This window comes from Pongo abelii, chromosome 11 (assembly GCF_028885655.2).
Source record: "Pongo abelii isolate AG06213 chromosome 11, NHGRI_mPonAbe1-v2.0_pri, whole genome shotgun sequence".
Classification (NCBI taxonomy): Eukaryota; Metazoa; Chordata; class Mammalia; order Primates; family Hominidae; genus Pongo; species Pongo abelii.
Window position 1 is genome coordinate 144,521,004 of NC_071996.2, and position 20,341 is coordinate 144,541,344.

General features: G+C 55.4%; 1 protein-coding gene across 1 annotated transcript; it reads left to right on the top strand.

Annotated features, from left to right (window-relative positions):
- Positions 1-1,734: 1,734 nt before the first annotated feature.
- AGXT (alanine--glyoxylate aminotransferase) lies at positions 1,735-12,700 on the top strand. The gene is given in 11 exon segments (NM_001131546.1): positions 1,735-1,941; positions 2,850-3,042; positions 4,305-4,369; positions 5,255-5,355; positions 6,597-6,667; positions 7,594-7,678; positions 8,720-8,815; positions 9,548-9,617; positions 11,128-11,223; positions 11,617-11,745; positions 12,309-12,700. Coding segments are annotated over 11 exon segments (1,179 nt in total). The 5' UTR covers positions 1,735-1,776; the 3' UTR covers positions 12,417-12,700.
- Positions 12,701-20,341: the final 7,641 nt, after the last annotated feature.

The following is a 20,341-nucleotide window of genomic DNA, read 5'->3' on the forward strand; positions in this document are numbered from 1 at the left end:
AGCTCCCGTTTACATGGGACTTCTTGATGGAAATACCGGCCTGCAACTGCAGCTCGATTTACATGGGGCTTCCTGATGGAAATACTGGCCTGCAATGGCAGCTTCCATTTACATGGGATGGAATCCCATCACGTGCCTCTTTGCACAAGTTTTCATGACCCTTTATTCCCTTCATAACCGAGAACAAGAAAGGGAAAAACGCGACCTATCCCCCGAACTCCCTTTCAGCAGCAAGTAGTCAGGCGCACTGGACACCCCTTTTCACTGTGCCGTTTCCCCTTTCTTGAGACCCCAACTGGAAGCAGGTGGACATGAGCATGGCAGAAAAGGAAGGGTCAAAGATTTCACCAAGATATTTGTCAGAGGGAAAATGAGGACAACAAAGGTCACCTGGTGACCATCAAGCAGGCCCCAGGTGGGGTGGGGGGGGGGAATCCTCTTTATTTGAGAAATGTAGAAGTAATTAGACTTCCCTATTATCTAAAGTTGGCACCTGGTTCTAGGCCTCTTTTCAACCTAAAACTTATACATAACGAGAATTTCTATACATCTCTGGAATGCAGCATGCCGAAACTCACTGTGCAACCCCTGCCTTGTGTATGTCTGTATACCATGCAGGTTTGCTTGCTAAATTGAGCCTGTAAACCAAAAAGTACCTGAAACAGGTTTCAATTAATTTAGAAAGTTTTTGTTGCCAAGGCTAAGGATGCATCCGCAGTACAGCCTCAGGAGAGAGGACATCCTTGCCAAGCTCAAGGGTGCACCCCTGACCACGAGTGCCCAAGGTGGTCGGGGTACAGCTTGCTTTTATACATTTTAGGGAGACATGAGGCATCGATCAATACATGGGAGATTTACATTGGTTCCATCTGGAAGGGTGGGACAACTTGAATTGGGGGGCTTCCAGGTCATAGGTAGATTTAAACATATTTTGATTGGCAACTGATTGAAGAGTTATTATCAGCAGAAAGGAGTATCTGGGTTATGAAATAGGGGTTATGGAGAGCAGATGATGCCTCCAGGTAGCAGGCTTTAGAGAGAAAATAGATGGGAAATGCTTCCTATCAGACTTAAGGTCTACGTCAATGTTAATGCTGGGGGGTATGATGTGTCATGGCCTGAACGTCTTCTGGGCTAAAGTTTAGAGTGCCCTGACAGACAGGGAAGCCCATTCAGATGGTTGCTGGGGGGCCTTCAAATTTTATTTTTGGTTTACAAGCCTTCCCATCCGCTGCGCCAGGGTCAGCAAACCACAGTCCATGGGCCCAATCTGGCCTGCCACCTGCTTTTTGTAAATAAAGTTTTATAGGAACATGCCCACACCTCTGGCAGCTGCTTTGCAAGCACACAGCAGGGTTGAGTTGTTGCAACATAGACCACAGGGCCTGCCAAGCCTCAATTATCTGTGCTCCGACCCTTTAAGAAACACTTCTCTCACCCCTGAGCTAAGCAGAATCAGAGGGGCTGGACATGCAGGACTCAGAGTGGGAGCGAGGAGGGGTGGAGTGAGGACAGCTTTGTCACACTCTGTTTTTCTGTCACTCAGCCCTGGGGGCTCCCTCTGCCTGAGGGCTTAGTCCCCTGCTGCCTGGCCCTGACCCGCAGGACAAGCACAGATAAGGCTCAGGGAACAAAAGCAACAGGCAGGGCTGCCACGGAAGTCCATCCACCAATCCTCACCTCTCACCTCTGTGTCCGCCCTGCCGGGAAATGTTCCAGGCTTTGGCCAAGGCCAGTGCAGCCCCAGGTCCCCGAGCGGCAGGTTGGGTGCGGACCATGGCCTCTCACAAGCTGCTGGTGCACCCCCCCAAGGCCCTGCTCAAGCCCCTCTCCATCCCCAACCGGCTCCTGCTGGGGCCGGGTCCCTCCAACCTGGCTCCTCGCATCATGGCAGCTGGGGGGCTGCAGATTATTGGGCCCATGAGCAAGGATATGTACCAGGTAGGAGTGGGGGGTCACTCGGGGGCCTGGGTCTCACCCATGTTCCCACCCGCAGATCATGGACGAGGGGAGGGGTCACTGCTTCCTCACTTGGGGGGCTTGGGTCTCACCCATGTTCCCACCCGCAGATCATGGACGAGGGGAGGGGTCACTGCTTCCTCACTTGGGGGGCTTGGGTCTCACCCCTGTACCCACCCACAGATCGTGGACGAGGGTAAGGGGTCACTGCCTCCTCACTTGGGGGGCTTGGGTCTCACCCCTGTACCCACCCACAGATCGTGGACGAGGGTAGGGGTCACTGCCTCCTCACTTGGGGTGCTTGGGTCTCACCCCTGTACCCACCCACAGATCGTGGACGAGGGTAGGGGTCACTGCCTCCTCACTTGGGGAGGTGGGGAGCCTGGGTCTCACCCCTGTACCCACCCACAGATCGTGGACGAGGGGAGGGGTCACTGCCTCCTCACTTGGGGAGGTGGGGAGCCTGGATCTCACCCCTGTACCCACCCACAGATCGTGGACGAGGGGAGGGGTCACTGCCTCCTCACTTCGGGAGGTGGGGAGCCTGGGTCTCACCCCTGTACCCACCCACAGATCGTGGACGAGGGGAGGGGTCACTGCCTCCTCACTTGGGGAGGTGGGGAGCCTGGGTCTCACCCCTGTTCCCACCCACAGATCATGGACGAGGGGAGGGGTCACTGCCTCCTCACTTGGGGAGCCTGGGTCTCACCCTATACCCACCCACAGATCGTGGACGAGGGGAGGGGTCACTGCCTCCTCACTTGGGGAGGTGGGGAGCCTGGATCTCACCCCTGTACCCACCCACAGATCGTGGACGAGGGGAGGGGTCACTGCCTCCTCACTTGGGGAGGTGGGGAGCCTGGGTCTCACCCTAACCCACCCTCACGCAGATCATGGATGAGATCAAGGAAGGCATCCAGTACGTGTTCCAGACCAGGAACCCACTCACACTGGTCATCTCTGGCTCGGCACACTGTGCCCTGGAGGCCGCCCTGGTCAATGTGCTGGAGCCTGGGGACTCCTTCCTGGTTGGGGCCAATGGCATTTGGGGGCAGCGAGCCGTGGACATCGGGGAGCGCATGGGTAAGGGAGAGGGCCAGGTGGGGATGGCCCTGGATCCATCCTTCAAGGCCGCCCTGGCCTCCCTCTGTTTGAAGCTGGCAGCCCCCGTTCCTGGGTGAGCGCTTACCCACCTTGTGGCCCTGTGCGCACGAACCTCCTGCCAGCCCGCTGTCTCCTCCAGGCGGTGTCAGGACACTCATGGGGCCTGACTCTGATAGGGCTGGGAGCAGCACAGGTGCCCCGATCCCCCCAGTCTCCTTGAGCTGTTTCTGGAGTGCATGCGGGACAGAACTACAGGGAAGCCTCTGGTCCCAGCACACACTCCTGAGAGCCCCGGCTGCTGTCTGGGGCCCCAGGCACCAGCTGTGCTCTGTGACAGGGTGGGGTTTCAGAAGCTGAAGCCTCCCCTCAAATCTCAGCAGCCTTCCTTCTGGAATCTTGATGTGATACACAAAATACAGAGGTATGGGCAGAGTATTTGCCTCCGGAGTACACTTTTCTGGGAGAAAGACAGGAGCAGGAGTGTGCCCTGGGTTTAATGATTGGTTGTGGCATTGAGGGACATCAGCTTGGTTAGCTCTACAATGGCGACAGCCAAGAGGGTCCCAACCCCAAGTCCACAAACTTTTCAAGGGGACCCAGGGTTGGCAGAGGCCAGGACCCCAAGTGGACATCAGGGCACGCAGGCTCAGATGCTTGCGGTATATGGCTTCCCTTTTCCCCATTCTGTCCCCTCGGCCACAGGTTCTTCCCCTCCCACAACCTGGCCCTGAACAGCACACAGGATAGGGCAGAGAGAGGGAGGGGATGAGGGCCTGATTCCTGGAGTCCCCAGCTCCAACAGAGGGCAAGGCTGCTGCCTCACTCACCCCTCATCCTTCAGTCTGTCATCCATCACACCTGTGGTGTGCCAGCCCTGGACCAGGTACACTCCTTGTGCCAGCCCTGGGCCAGGTGCAGCCCTGACCCCCGGGAGCTCACTCTCTGCTTGGGGAGGCACTGGTCAGTGTGGCCTGAGAAAGGGCGTTTGAGCTGACCTCTGTCAAGAGCGCCCCAGGAGCGTTGGCTCCAACAGCCGGGGGGTCAAGATGGCCCTGGCTCTACACACAGACAGGCTCTCATTGGGCAGAGTCCACCCTCCTCTTCAGGCAGGCAGCCAGGGTGCCACGGTGGGTGGGGTCCAGCCCTCACAGGGCCCCCCTGCTCAGCAGGGCCACGGGTGCCCAACACTGGCTTCTGCAGTGTATGCGGGACACTCACAGCCCACTCTGTCCTGCACCCAGGAGCCCGAGTGCACCCGATGACCAAGGACCCTGGAGGCCACTACACACTGCAAGAGGTGGAGGAGGTAGGCAACCTGGGGTGGGGGTCAGGGCCGGGAATGGCCAAGGACCCTGGAGGCTACTACACACTGCAAGAGGTGGAGGAGGTAGGGGACCCGGGGTGGGGATCAGGGTCGGGAGTGGCCAAGGACCCTGGAGATCACTACACACTGCAGGAGGTGGAGGAGGTAGGGGACCCGGGGTGGGGGTCAGGGCCGGGAGTGGCCAAGGACCCTGGAGATCACTACACACTGCAGGAGGTGGAGGAGGTAAGGGGACCCGGGGTGGGGGTCAGGGCCGGGAGGATGTGGGAGGGGGCATGCTGGCTCAGGGGCCACCTGGAAGTGGCCAGCCAGCGGGGTGGGATCATGGCCGGAAGGCTGGTGGCTGACCCTCAGCCCATCCTAGCATCTGGTGAGCGGCCACAGGAGAGGGTTCCATTACCTGGGAATGGTGGGAAGACTGGTAGGGAGGCATCTATCTGGCAGGGAAACTGAGTCAGGAGCCTGGTCCTGTGGACAGGGCCAGAGGGGCTGGAGGCAGAAGGCTGAGTTGGAGTCTAGGCTGCAGAACATGTCCCTGACACTCAGGATACCCCACCCTGTGGGCTGAAGTCAACCTCAGCCTACCCGGAGTGTGGGGACTCAGTCCATCTACCAACAGCCCTCACAGGCCAGGCAACAGGCTGGGGCCACCCTTCCTCCATCTCTGCGCAAAAGTCCTGTTCTTGGAAAAGCCCTCCTCCCAGAGCGGAGATGCCCCAGCCTCCTCCTCCCATGCACACCATCAGGGAGGGGTTGAGGCAGGTCCAGCCCCTGGTACCTGGAGCTGCGCCACCCATGGGGGGTTTGTGGGGGGGTCCTGGCCCCTGCCCCTCTGAGCTCCACCTGCAGCCGTCCCTGCTTCCCCAGGGCCTGGCCCAGCACAAGCCAGTGCTGCTGTTCTTAACCCACGGGGAGTCGTCCACCGGCGTGCTGCAGCCCCTTGACGGCTTCGGGGAACTCTGCCACAGGTGAGCCTGGCCCCAGGGCGGTGGGCTGGAGCACAGCTCACAGCCAGGCTGTGGAGAGGGGTGGGCACTGGTCCCTCTAGTCCCTCTGCCCCTGGTCCCCACCCCAGCCTCTGTCACATGGTGTGGGGTGCAGGCACCTCCCAGGTCCTCTTTGCTCTGGGCTGAGTCTAAAGACAACCCCAGGTCCCAGGGCAGGCTCAGGTGCTCCTTGGCCGAGCACCCCCATAGTGCCCACTGACCTCTGTCCCCATGGCTGAAGAGGGCTTGGTGCAGACCTCCATATCTTGCCAGGGCCTGTCCCCACCTCACCCCGAGATTGCCAGGACACTAAAGCTGCCTGATGCCCTCCATCTTCCCTCCTCCAGCCTCCCTCACCCCCGCTTGGGGGTGCACAGGGCAAGGCCTTGAATGGAGTCAGATGGGATTCCTGAGAAATGCCAGCAGAGCCCCTTGGGACCCAGCAGTCCCGTCTGCAGGTCTGAGAACAGGACAGAGGAGAGAAACTCCACGGCCAGGGAGGGTCCTTCTGACAGGGCCCCCAGCCCAGACAGCTTACTGCATGGACCGTGGCCATGAATAAAGCTCACAAACATAACCTGGCCAGCTTCAGCAACACCCAGGCCATCCCCACCTGCGGCCAGCACGAGATACTTTATGTGTCTTTTTTTTCTTTGCAAGAAAACATGGAGGTGGAGGAGGGTGAGAGTTTGTGAACCTGGAGGTGGGGGAGGGTGAGAGCTCGTGAACATGGAGGTGGAGGAGGGTGAGAGTTCGTGGACATGGAGGCGGAGAAGGGTGAGAGTTTGTGAACATGGAGGCGGGGGAGGGTGAGAGTTTGTGAACATGGATGGAGGCGGGGGAGGGTGAGAGTTCGTGAACATGGAGGTGGGGGAGGGTGAGAGTTCGTGAACATGGAGGCGGGGGAGGGTGAGAGTTCGTGGACATGGAGGAGGAGGAGGGTGAGAGTTTGTGAACATGGAGGTGGAGGAGGGTGAGAGTTCGTGGACATGGAGGCGGAGGAGGGTGAGAGTTTGTGAACACGGAGGTGGGGGAGGGTGAGAGTTCGTGAACATGGAGGCAGAGGAGGGTGAGAGTTCGTGGACATGGAGGCAGAGGAGGGTGAGAGTTTGTGAACATGGAGGCGGGGGAGGGTGAGAGTTTGTGGCGCTGCTGCTTGGACTGTTCTGGGACTCTGTCCCTGCCTCACCTGCTGCCCTCCGTTCCATCCCCCACCTCTCCAGGTACAAGTGCCTGCTCTTGGTGGATTCGGTGGTATCTGTGGGCGGGACCCCCGTTTACATGGACCAGCAAGGTAAGGGTGTGCTCTGAGGGCCCTACCCAGCCCAAGCAGCCTTGGGGCTCCGCGTGCAGGAAGCCCTGCTGGAAGCGTGCGTCCAGCAGCCGACTGCGGATTCGGCCCCATCTCCCCCAGGCCCAGGGAAACACTCACTCCTTACTGGGGCAAGAGTGGCTCCATGAACTACCCGGCACCCCAGTGTTTCCACTGAGCTTTCAGATCCAGGCATGGGGACTGGCAGGAGGGACAGCTTCTAGTGGGGGACATTTGAGACGCCCCAGGGCTGTAGCAGAAGCAGTGGGAAGAGGAAGGGCCAGGGCTCCAGTCAATCAGGTGTAGGGGACCCCTCTGCCCAACCCCCCAGAGGCTCAGTTTCACATCTGCCCTGCGCCCTGCCAGGCAGCCCATAGCAATAAGAACCACTTTCAGGGTCACCTTGCAGGGAACCTCAGCCAGGCCGGCCGAGGGGCCAAGGAGCCTCCTGTGCCCATCCGCTTATTGGGGAGAGCCTGCACCCTGCATCCACTGTCATCCACTGCGGGGCCTGCCCGCCCACTCCATGGGAGCCTGTCTGTTTCTGCAGAGCCCCTCCTGATTTGGGAGTTCTCAGGCAGGAAGGGAGGGGTTTCTGGGCTGATCCTCAAACTACTACTGAAAGCAGGGATCTGGGGAGGGCCCCAGGGACACGGTGCCCGGGGTGGCAGGGCTGTCCCTGGGGACCAGCACAGTGGATGGAGAAGCTGCGCTACAACGCTCAGGCCTGAGGTCATGGCTGCCACGCAGCAGTGCTCAGATTTGAACCCAGGACTGCCTTCCACATCTCCCCTCCTATCATGTACGGATTCTTGGTAGGGTCTTAGCCCACCAGCCCATTAGCTAGGTAGGCATCCCGCTGCCCTGAGGTGGGGCTCACCCGTCCCGAGCAAACCACCCATCTACAGGCATCGACATCCTGTACTCGGGCTCCCAGAAGGCCCTGAATGCCCCTCCAGGGACCTCGCTCATCTCCTTCAGTGACAAGGCCAAGTGAGTGACCCACAGACCCTCACCTCTGTGCAGGGCTGGGCTTGCAGAGAGCTCAGGTGGCCCGAGGCAGGAGGGGTGGGAGCCAGGCAGGAAGGGCTCCCCAGGCTCCTCCAGCACCTGGGGCTCCTGCCCACCCTCTGAGAGGCCAAAGGCGCTGCGTTCACAGGGAGTGGGGGGGCCGGGCGAGGGGAGGGCTGCGGGTGTGTGCAGGGTGCAGAGTCCGCCGCTCTGGAAGTTCCCAGCTTCACACCAAGGAGTGGCCAGGAAAGGACTGAGGGCCTGGGGCCCAGCGCCCTGACCGGCCTCCGCCCTGGCTCAGCTTCCAGGGGCTGCCCCAAGGGACAACGTGGGCCACACACAGTGCCCCCTGCAGTCTCAATGTCACCTCCCGCTCCTGGTGTCCAGATTCTGAGCCAGGCCGGGCTGGGGGTGGGGTAAGGGGGCCTCACAGGCGGTTCCCATCCAGCTGCAGCCTGGCAACTGGAGGTGCCGTTCCCCAGAACAGAGAGGACTTCGGGGAGAAGTCAGGAATTGGGTGTTGGATGTGGGAGGTCTGAGATGCCCGCTGGACCGCAAGAGAGGGTGAAGGAGGCGGCTGGGTGTGAGTCAGGAGCCTGGGGAGAGGCCAGGGCTGGCCCGTCAATCTGGAGTTGTAGAAACGGACGCATTTAAAGTTTCAAGCCTGGCCAGTGTCCCCTGGGGCCCGAAAGCAGTCAACTTTGGGTGATGTGAGAAATGAAGGCTGACCCTGTAGGAGGGGCTGGGGGGAGAGAAAGGGGCACACAGAGCGGAGGGAGCTAGCCTCGGTGCCCCCATGGCAGGGTCACACAGGCTGGGCCCAAGGGCCAGTGGGACTGGACAGCTGAGGGACCCACGACCCACCCGGTTCCACACTGGCCCCTGAGCACAAATGTAGCTGGGGCGGGCCCTCCTGGGGGCCCCACCCCATCTCACTCCTGTGAAACAGGACAGCCAGCAAGACCGCCCTGGCCTTTAGCCCAAACTGAGGGGCTGGTGCTCAGGCTGCTTCTTCCTCCCCAGAAAGAAGATGTACTCCCGCAAGACGAAGCCCTTCTCCTTCTACCTGGACATCAAGTGGCTGGCCAACTTCTGGGGCTGTGACGACCAGCCCAGGATGTGAGGCCCGGCAGGGACGGGAAGGTGGGGGGCGCTGGGCATGGCTGAGAGGTGGGGGGCTGGCCTCTCACTGCACTCAGGGATTCTCCGAGCCCCCCACCTTCATGCCTCAAGAACCCCAACTAGAGCCCCAGAATCTGCCTGCATCAGGCAGTCAAATGCCCCACCCTGGGTTCCCCCATTCCTCGATTGGCCCGAGGCTCTGGGCAGGGTCATGGCCCCCACTGCCCCTTCCACAAACACTGTCCCCCCCAGAGGTCCCAGCACACCCTCAGGCACTTTGGACCTGGCCCTGCCATATCTCCCCACTCCTGGGCCTCAGCTTACCCCTTCTCAAAAGACGACCTTGGCCATAAACCCAAGGCCCCTTATGTTACACACAGGAACAAGGCGCCAGGAATGGTGCCCTAGCCCAGTGGGCACAGAGGGCCAGTGCCGGCTTTGCAGGCACACTGGGGCTGAGGGGCTCGGCAGGGAGGTGGTGGCGCGTGTGTCTGCTCCTGCAGCCACCCACTGCATCCTGGCTGGGCCCTACACGGAGCCATGCTCTCCTTGGCAGACGAAGCTGCCTTCCCGGTCCAAAGTTCTGAACCCGGACAGGACTCCTCTGCGGAGGATACCGGCCTGTGGTCAGAGAGCCTGTGCTGTTGGGGCTGGGGCAGACAGAGCTAATGCCCCATCTGCCCCTGACCCTGCCCATGGTGCTGGACCAAGCCCCCTCGTGTCTTCCAGGTACCATCACACAATCCCCATCATCAGCCTGTACAGCCTGAGAGAGAGCCTGGCCCTCATTGCGGAACAGGTGCATGGGCTGCACTCCACAGGAGGAGACAGGGCCACTGGCTGGATTGTCGAGGGCACGGCCTGCAGAGAAGGAACAGTCCCTGGTGCACAGAGAGAAGGGAGCCTGCCAGAGAGAGACCCTCAGTGGGGGTGGGGGAGAGAGAACAGGGCCCCAGGTGCACTGGCTGTGGGCAGGGCCAGGGGGACACAGCCCCAGGGACGGATGCAGCAATGGGGCAGGTGTGGATGCTCCCAACCCTTCCATTGCTGTGTGAAGCAGTAAGTGAGGCCCGGTGAGTCAGTAGGCTGGGAGAAGGGGAAGCTGAAGGGGCCAGAGACGTGCCCACAGATAGGTGGGTGTGGATGTAAAGTGAGGGGTTGGCAGTTCCTGCAGGCTTGTCCAGCTCCTATGGCAGGGCAAGAGCTGAGCATGAGCACTTGGGTGTGACCAGGGGTTGATTTGGCCACTTCAACATCCACACTCTCAGGACACAGGCGGCTGAGGGTGGCCTCAGGCCCAGCAGCTCTGCAGGCCGCGAGACAGAAAGTCCCACCTACTTTCATCTGGGTCCTGTGTCCCACAAGGCCCATTGCCAGCCACCAGTCCAGAGTCCAGGAAGGGTCCCCAGGCTGCAGCCAGCTTCCCGTGAAGTTGCAAGGCCGTGCCTGCCACGTTTGTCCTCCTGGGTCCACTCATAAAGCCACTACCTAGGGCTGGGTTAGTGCCAGGGTGCCCCTGTAAGCTAAATGCCACCCGCACCCGCAGGGGAAGGCGAGGGGTAAGGCGCTCACACAGAGAAAGGCTCTAGGGTCGTAAACGTGGGTGGAGGGTGTGAGCCGGGCAGAGAAGGAAGAGAACAGGACCAGACAGCAGGGCACAGTCAAGGGCAGAGGCACGGGGACCTGGCAGAGTGCGGATTGCAGGGGCATGTGCACAGAGAAGATGGGCCAGGGCCAGAGTAGAGAGCAGCTGCTGCCCCGGGGACCCACCTGGGGTGGCCATGGGAGCTGGTGGCTGGAGGCCAGGAGGACCCGTGACCAGAGGTGATGGCACTGAGGGGCCCAGGGCTGGAGAGACCACCCCTCACCTGTCCAGAGCTGAGGCAGGAGCAGTGCTGGGGAGGATGCCAGGTCGGGGGAGCTGGCCCTGAGAGGAGAGGGGGGCTGGGAGCTGGCGCCCTGAGCCCTGGCCCTGATCCACCCCAGCCCTGTGTAGCCCAACAGCCCTTCCCCTCCCTGCCCAGCCCCTCCCCCTGCAAGGCGCTCTCCCCTCTTCTCCCCCAGGGGCCACAGGCAGACCACCCCTCTGTCTCTCGCAGAACCCTCCTCTGCCTCTCCCAGACTCAGATGTTTCTTCCTGCCCTGGGGTAGTCCCAGGCCCTGCCCCCGGGCAAAGCCAAACTGGGGGCTCCAGGGGCTCCCCTGCACCAAGGTCTGCAGAGTCAGTTTCTTCCTCCTGCACCACAGAGGGCGGGGCTTCCTGCCCACCCCACCCATGCCACTGCCCACCATCGCCATCTCCCACACAGGGCCTGGAGAACAGCTGGCGCAAGCACCGCGAGGCCGCGGCGTATCTGCATGGGCGCCTGCAGGCACTGGGGCTGCAGCTCTTCGTGAAGGACCCGGTAAGGAGGCCCCTGGCAGTGGGCAGCCCTGCACCCATGGGGAAGGATGAGGGGCTCTTGCCCAGCCCCCTCAGGAGGGACACTGGCTCCTGAGAAGGAGGGGACGGCTGCCCGGTGGTGTGGCCCCGGGGCCAGGGATTAGTCTCGGCAGGAGCCAGGAAGTCACAGCTCCCGGCCTCTGATGCTGGATTTCAGGACGGGAAGTTGCCGGATCTCCCAGTGGGAAGTTGCCCATCCACCGCCTCCTAAGGGGTGGGGACCCTGATCTCTCTCGGCCCTATCTCCCCCGCTCCTCTGGAACCTGAAGCTGGGGCAGATGGCGCCGGCCAAGAGCTGTCACAAAGGCCCGTGCAGGGCCTCTCACCCACACACTGAGCCAGGCCCCTCCTGCAGGCGCTCCGGCTGCCCACAGTCACTACTGTGGCTGTGCCCGCTGGCTATGACTGGAGAGACATCGTCAGCTATGTCATGGACCACTTCGACATTGAGATCATGGGTGGCCTTGGGCCCTCCACGGGGAAGGTGAGAGAGAGCGCCTCGAGGGCCTTTTGCAGAAACAAAACCTGCCACCCCTCCTTGAGCAGGACTGTGCACCAGGTCCGGGGGAGGCTGGGGTCATCCGAAAGCCCAGACTGCAGAAGTGTCCAGAAGGGCCCACTCTCAAGGGGTTATTCAGTAAAGCGTATCCTGTCGCCCCTGCTCCCACCCCAGCCCGCTGAGGTCACTGAGTGCAGCCTTTATGATTCCACTCGGAACGTCCTTCCTTCTCTCTGAGCAGACCCTGGAACCAGGCCGGAAGCCCCATGCCTGGGCCCTGCTGTGTCTCTGAGTGGCAGTGGGGAGGGACCTTCACTGCACCACCCTGTCCTCCCTTATGGCTGCGGGTACAGAGGGAGGAGAGCTTGCCCTGGCCTGGGTGTTCGGGGGCCCCCTCTGTGACGTGCACGGGGCTCTCAGCTCCCCTCATGGACACTGGGTGGGTGGTCCTCACTCAGATGAGCCCATCCTGGCTCTGGCCAGCCGTCGGTCAGGGTCAGGCGGGTCCCAGGCGGGAGGTTGACGTCAGCCCGGCCTGTGCCCCCCAGGTGCTGCGGATCGGCCTGCTGGGCTACAATGCCACCCATGAGAATGTGGACCGCGTGACAGAGGCCCTGAGGGCGGCCCTGCAGCACTGCCCCAAGAAGAAGCTGTGACCTGCCTGCTGGCACACACCTGGCGCTGGCACACACCTGGCCCATGCCCACCCTGAGGGATCAGGAGGATCAGGAGCAAACAGATCCTGCAAGGTCCTCCAGGCCTGGGGACAGGAAAGCCACTGACCCAGCCCGGGAGGCAGAACCAGGCAGCCCTTTTCCCTCCAGTGGCACCTCCTGGAAACAGTCCACTTGGGCGCAGAACCCAGTGCCTTCCAAATGAGCTGCAGTCCCCAGGCCGTGAGCCTCCCGGGAATGTTTAATAAAGGGCCTGGCCACCTCTCCTCACTGTGTGGGGTGGTCTGTGAAAGAGTCTGACAGGAGAGCATCTCTGCTCCCTGAGCTGCCTGATTGTGGACTTTAGGGAGACAGTCCTCATCCTGGAGCCCACAGGGTAGATCCTTCCCTGGAGGGGGTGCTGTTACCACACTCTAGCCCCAGATGTCACACCCCCAAACGTTCTCACGCACCACATCCAGGTGAACCCACACAGCCCACAGGGCTGGTTGGAGACCCCTGTCATGGACAAGGGCACCTGCGTGCTGGAGAGCGCACAGCCAGGACCTGAGCCCATGACACGTGGAAACCTCCAGTGGAAGGTCCCCTATGCTCCCATCCAGCCAGTGCCCACCCCTTAACTGCCTGACTTCTGTGACCATAGATCAGCCTGGCATATTTGAATTTATTTATTTATTTATTTATTTATTTATTTTGAGATGGAGTTTCACTCTTGTTGCCCAGGCTGGAGTGCAGTGGCATGATCTCAGCTCACTACAACCTCCGCCTCCCGGGTTCAAGCGATTCTCCTGCCTCAGCCTCCAGATTAGCTGGGACTACAGGTGTGCACCACCATGCCCGGCTAATTTTTGTATAGTACAGATGGGGTTTCACCATATTGGCCAGGCTGGTCTCGAACTCCTGACCTCAAGTGATCCACCTGCCTCGGCCTCCCAAAGTGCTGGGATTACAAGCGTGAGCCGCCGTGCCCGGCTATAGTTGAATTTCATGTTCAGTGAAACACACGGCAGGTCCTCCACTGTGCCAGCTTCTTTCACTTACTGTTTTTGACACTCACACGTGCTGTTGTGGGAGCCGGTGTGTCTTTGTTGCTGAGTGCTGTCCCGTCATATGGACATGCTGTTGTGGACGCCGGTGTGTCTTTGTTGCTGAGTGCCGTCCCGTCATATGGACATGCTGTTGTGGACGCCGGTGTGTCTTTGTTGCTGAGTGCTGTCCCGTCATATGGACATGCTGTTGTGGACGCCGGTGTGTCTTTGTTGCTGAGTGCCGTCCCATCATATGGACGTGCCGTTGTGGGCGCCGGCGTGTCTTTGTTGCTGAGTGCTGTCCTGTCATATGGACGTGCCATCGTGGGCGCTGGTGTGTCTTTGTTGCTGAGTGCCGTCCTGTCACATGGACACATCACAATTTGTTGGTTCATCACCATAAATGAGCATCTGGGTTATTTCTATCTGGGGGCTGTTATGAATATGGAGGTAGTGAAATTCTTACTCAAGCCTTCACGTGACCATGTATTTTCATTCTTCTTGGATAAATAACTAGGAGTGGAATTGCAGGGTCATACAAGAGGCTTAACCTTATACGAGACTGCCACGAAGTTCTCCGAAGTGGCTCTTCCATGCTTCATTCCCGCAGCTACGCACAAGCGTCCAGGGTGCTCCACGTCCTCACCCACACTCAGTGTTGTCTTTTTTTGCTAGGGGGTGTAAAATCGTGTCTGATTTGGTTTTAGTTTGCATTTCCTGGATGCCTATTGATGTTGAGCAACTTCTCATATGCTATCGGCCGTTTGTAGATCTTCTGAAAAGTGTCAGTTCAAATATTTTGGTCATATTTGGATTTTTATCTTTTTATTGTCAATGTGTGATCATTTTAAAATATATTCTAGATACTATGAGATATGTGTGGCATGAATATTTTCTCCCACTCTGTGGTTTACCTATTCATTTTCTTTTCTTTCTTTTTTTGTTTTGTTTTGTTTTGTTTTGTTTTGTTTTGAGACAGAGTCTCACTTTGTCCAGGCTGGAGAGCAGTGGTGTGATCTCGGCTCACTGCAACCTCCACCTCCCGGGTTTAAGAGATTCTCCTGCCTCAGCCTCCCGAGTAGCTGGGGTTACAGGCACACACCACCACACCCGGCTAATTTTTGTGTTTTTTTGTAGAGACGGGGTTTTGCCATGTTGGCCAGGCTGGTCTCAAACTCCTGACCTCAAGTGATCCACCCACCTCAGCCTCCCAAAGTGCTGGAATTACAGGCATGAGCCACCACACCCAGCTTACCTATTCATTTTCTTAATTGTGTCTTTCAAAGAGCAGGTATTTTCAATTTTGGTGAAGTCATATTTGTGAATGAGTTTTCTTCTATGGTCTGGGCTGTTTGTATCTTGTCTAAGAAACCTTTGTCTACTTTGAGGTCGTGACGATGTCTTCCTGTGTTTTCTTCTAGAAACTTTACAGTGTCAGCTTTTGTGTTTAGGTCTATGATACACTTCATATCAATTTTGCACACAGTGTAGAAAGGGGGTCAAGGTTCATTTTTATCCAAACTGATATCCCAGTTCCAGTAACGTTTGTTAAACAGACTTTCCTTTCCCCATTGAACTGACTTGACAGCTTTGTTAAAAATCAGTTGACTACACATTCATATGTCTATTTACAGCCTCTCTCTTCTGTTTCATTGCATCCTCGTGTCAATCCCATGCTGTTGCAAATATTGTAGCTTTATAGTAAGTCTTGAAATTAAGAACAAGTCCTCCAATGTTTTTCTCCCTTTTAAAGGTTTTTCGTATTCTACATCCTTCGAATTTCTGTGTACATTTTAGACTCATGTTGTCTATTTCTTCAGAATAGCTTGCTGAAATTTTGGTAGGAACTGCACCAAATCTATATATCAAGTTAAGGAAGATGGAAATAAAGTATAAATTCCGTTTCATAAACATAAATGTAAGTCTTTTTAAATTACTCTCAGCAATGTTTCTAGTTTTCAATGTACAGCAAAGCTGGAGGGGGTTATTTAAGGAAAGCCAGGAACCCAGGAACAGGAAAGCCACTGACCCAGCCCAGGAGGCAGGACCAGGCAGCCTCCCCGGCCCCCAGCGGCCCTTCTCCCTCCAAGTAGGACCTCCTGGAAACAGCCCACTTGGGCGTAGATCTTTTGTTAGATTTATTCCTAGGTGTTTGATATTGTTGATGCTGTTATAAATGGCATTTGAAAAATTTCATTTCCAGTTGTTTATTTTTTAATATATAATCTCATTTTTTCTATATTAATCTTGTATCTTTTGACCTTCCTAAATTCACAAGGCCTAGTAGCTTCTTTGTAGATTTCTTTGAATTTTCTAAGTAGATAATCAAACTCTCTGTGACTAATGAGAGTTGTACGTCTTCTGCCTTTTATGTACTTTTTCTTGCTTCATTGCGCCGGTGTAGGCCACAAATACAGTGCTGAATCCCAGTGATGAGCGTGCACCTTCTCGCCTTGGAGACGTGTTTAATGTCTCAGCGTCAGGCTGACGGCAGCAGTGGGGTTTCTGCAGCTGCCCTGCTGTCACAGGCAGGAAGTCCCCACCTGTCCTAGTTTGCGGAGGGTATTTATCACTAACAGCTGTTGTATTTTGTCAAATACCTTTTCTGCCTATGGTGAGATGACCATAAAGTTATGTTTCTTTATTCTACGGATGTGCTGTTTCGTTGACGGACCTCTTATTTTCTCGTAATATATTTGACAGGTTTAGATAGCAAGGTTACATTGGTCTTGTAAAGTGGTTTAGACAGTATTTTCTTTTCCTTTATTTATCAATTAAATTTGTCTAGAATAGGGACTTTTTTTTTTCCTTATATTTTGGTAGAATTGTCCAGTGAAGCCTTATGGGACAGGAGCTTTCTTTATGAGAAAGATTTTTTTTAATGACTTCTAATGTTTTAATAGACATAGAGTTCTTTAGATTTTTGTCTCTCTCTTTGTGCCTGTTTTGGTAATTTGTGTTACCCAGAGCATGCTTAATTCCTTCTAAGTTGTTGAATGTGTTGGCATAAAATCATCCTTAATATCCCTTTATTATCCTTTAATGCTTACGGGCTCTCTAGTGATTTCCCTGTTTCATTCCTGATATTGGTAATTTATATTTTCTCCTGTTTTTTCCCCATTGATCAGTCTTGCTAGGGGGTTACTGATTTTATTAATCTCTTCAAAAAAGTGACATTTACCATCATTTTCTCAATTGTTTGCTTTCTATTGATTTCCACTCTTATTGCTCCTTTTATTTTACTACCCTTGGTTTTAATTTGCTCCTTTTTTTCTAGATTCCTATGGTAGAAGCTTAATTGATTTTAAACATTTATTTGTTTTCTAGTATGAGCATTTAAAGCTAAACATTTCCCTCTGAGCACTTTCTTCACTGCAGCTCCCAAATTTTGATCGATGATGTTTTTGGTATCACTCAGATCACAATATTTTATAATTTCCTTGTGATTTCTTCTTTGAACCACAGACTATTTAGACTTATATTGTGTAATTTCCAGATATTTGGTGGATATTCTAAATGTATTTTTGTTTTTTATTTCAAATTTATGTCTGTTGCGGTCAGAGCTCATACTGTATATGGATTTCAGTACTTTGAACATGTACTGAGAGTCTGTTTTATAAACCAGCAGCAGTCTCAGTGACTATCCCATGGACACGAGATGAACGTGTCTTCGTCATTGTCAGGTGTGAGCTTCTACAGATCCCCAGGTCCGCCTGGATGACAGCGTATTCAAGTCTTCTTTGTATCACTGGGGTTTTGTTGCTGTTGTTTGTTTTGGTTTGGTTTTTTGCCTGCTTTTTCTATGAAGTGCTGAGAGTGGGGTGTTCTGTTCTCCCAGCATGAATGTGGTCTTGTCTCCTTCTCCCTTTAACTCTATGCATTCATCTTCATGATTTTGAAGGTCTATTGTTAGGATTGTTATACCTTCTTGATGAACTGACTATTTTTATCATTGTGAAATATCGCCCCTTACCTCTGGTAATACTCTTTGTCTTAATGTTTGTGTGTTTTCTTTCCTTGGGCCACTTGTCTCTCCATACAAAAGAGATGAATAATTTCTATTTCTTTTCTTTTCTTTTTTTTTGAGACGGAGTTTCACTCTTGTTGCCCAGGCTGGAGTGCAATGGTGGGATCTCGGCTCACCGCAACCTCCACCCTCCACCTCCCGGGTTCAAGCAATTCTCCTGCCTCAGCCTCCCAAGTAGCTGGGATTACAGGCACCCGCCACCATGCCTGGCTAATTTTTTGTTTTTTTAGTAGAGACGGTGTTTTACCATGTTGGCCAGGCTGGTCTCGAACTCCTGACTTCAGGTGATCCACCCACCTCGGCCTCCCAAAGTGCTGGGATTACAGACGTGAGCCACCACACCTGGCCCAGTTTCTATTTCTCAATGCTCTGCCCATGCGGAGGATTTTCCCTCACCACTGTCTTCTAGGAACCCTGAGTTGGGAAAGTCCATTTTGGTGTGCACCGAAAGACCAAGCCATCATATCCATGAACCAGGTTCAAGATTTTCTTCCTCGGTCATCTAGTCCCAGGGAACCCTCTCAAGGCCATATGTGTGAGGTTAAAGGAGAGGCACAGGTGCACGTAGGTGATGATAGGGTGACCCCGGCCATTGTTCATCTAACTGACTTGTTTCCACCCACCCTGCTTGGCCCAGCCCTGAAGGGGCCATGTCCATGTACAATGGACTGCTGTTGCACCACCACTGCCACCCCCAAACTTAGGACCCCATAACATTCAGCTCATGGTGGGCAGCTCAGGTCGCACAGTTACTTGGTGTCCCCTGGCCAGGGGCCGAATATCACACCAAATTCTGCTTTTGAACAGTGAATACTTCTCTGCTGCAGACAATATGCTCTCGTTCCAGGACTTCACCTCCTCTTTTGGGGTTTGCCAGAGATGTCACATGGTGCCCCTTTCTACCACAGATACCACTGGCACCATGGTGGTATCATAGTGTGAATCTGCTCAAGAACCTGCCTGTGCCCTGGCCCCACTCAGAACCAACAGCCTTCTGAGTCCCCCAGCAAATGGACATTTCCAATTAGGAAATGTCCTAATTGGAACTAGGCCCACTAAGCACCAGGCTTGTTTTTCACAATAGGTGAGGCAAGGTACAAAAACTTCCCCTTTACCTTGGAAGCAATGTCTCAGCATGCCCCAGACCACTCAGCCTCTAAAGTCTTAATCTCTAGGCCAGACCCTGAGACTGTAAGGTTTGTCTCCCACCCTCTGGAATGAATGGTCTTAGAAGGCATCCAAAGAACTTTCCAGTCAATCCTCTCCAGTTCGAATTAGCATGATGTCATCAATACAGTGAACCAGCGCAATATTCTACAGACCATCCAGGTGATGAAGGCCCATTAGGCCTACATTGTGACAGAGAAGAGAGGGTTAACATCAGTCTGGGCCAGACAGTGAACTTATAATGTTATCTCTTCCAAGTGAATGCAAACCCTGTCTGAGCCTCCCCTCTGATGGGGATTGGAAAGAATGCCTTTCTCCCAGGCCAGTGACCACATACGAGTTCCAGAGGCCCTGCTGTCCTGTTGTACTAAGGATACCATGTCTAGCACAGCACCTGGACTACAGGTTACAACTTGGTTAAGTTTATGTAATCCACTACCATTCACCATAATCCATCTGGCTTCTACTGGGGCCATATTGGTGAATTGAAGTCTCTGAAAGTAGAACTAAATTCTGTTAGTACACCCAGGATGTGGTATGCTTTGCTGGGTTATCTCGGCCGTGGGAATAGGGATGATTTCGAAATAACCTTCCCCTTGGCCCTTCCTGCTATTCCAGCTCTTACTCCTGCTATGTACAGCCACCCTGCTTCACAATCAAATGCCAAGGGAATGGCCACAGGGTGGGCCTGGCCCTTCAGTTCCATTATGAATCAGATGTGAACCAAGATTCTGCTTCCACCAGCCCCCATTCTAATGGGGGAGGAGTGATGGCATTTTGTCTCCCCTTGTGTGGGTGTCAGCTCAGGCCCTGGATCTTGCAGCCTTCAAGGGGTCTGGGTATCTCCTGTCGTGAGTGTGTGCTTCCTCTGGCAGATGGTCCCTTTCAAGGAGGCTCCAGGGAGCTGCTGCTGTATGAATTGCAGGTCCCCTCCAAGAGCTTAGGGTGTGAGCTGTGGCTCAGGCACTGAGGGGTCAATGCCCCTGAGAGGCCAAAGATGGAGAATAGGAAATGTCCAACGGGCAGGACCCATGCAGGTCATGGGCTGCAGGCAGGCAGTGCTGGGCTGATGAGAGAATGTGAGTTGCGGGTACAAAGAATGGTAAGGACAGAGTGGGGGCGGCATCAGATGCCAGAAGAGGACACCTTACATCAGAGAGGGGGGATGTTTAGTAGGTTCCTGTACTGCTGTAAACAACTACCTGAGACTGGGTAATGAATAAAGAGGTTTAATTGACTCATGGTCCCGCAGGCTGTACAGGAAGCATGGCTGGGAGGCCTCAGGAAACTGACAATCATGGTGGAAGGTGAAGGAGAAGGAGGCACATCTTACATGGCCGGAGAAGGAGGAAGAGAGCAAAAGGGGAGGGGGAGGGACCACACACTCAAACAACCAGATCTCATGAGAACTCACTCATTATCATGAGAACAGCAAGGGAGAACCCCACCCCCATGATCCAATTACCTCCCACCAGGACCCTCCTCCAACACTGGGGATTATAATTCTACCTGAGATTTGGGTGGGGACACAGATCCAAACCATATCATGGGCCACTTCCACGGGGACGGGAAGAAGCAGATGGGACTAGTCCTGGGCAGGTGGGCTCATGGCTGTGTGTGCACCCTCAGTTGGCTTTAGTTTGCTCTAAGAATGAGGTAGGAGGTGGGGATTCCTGGGGAAGGGG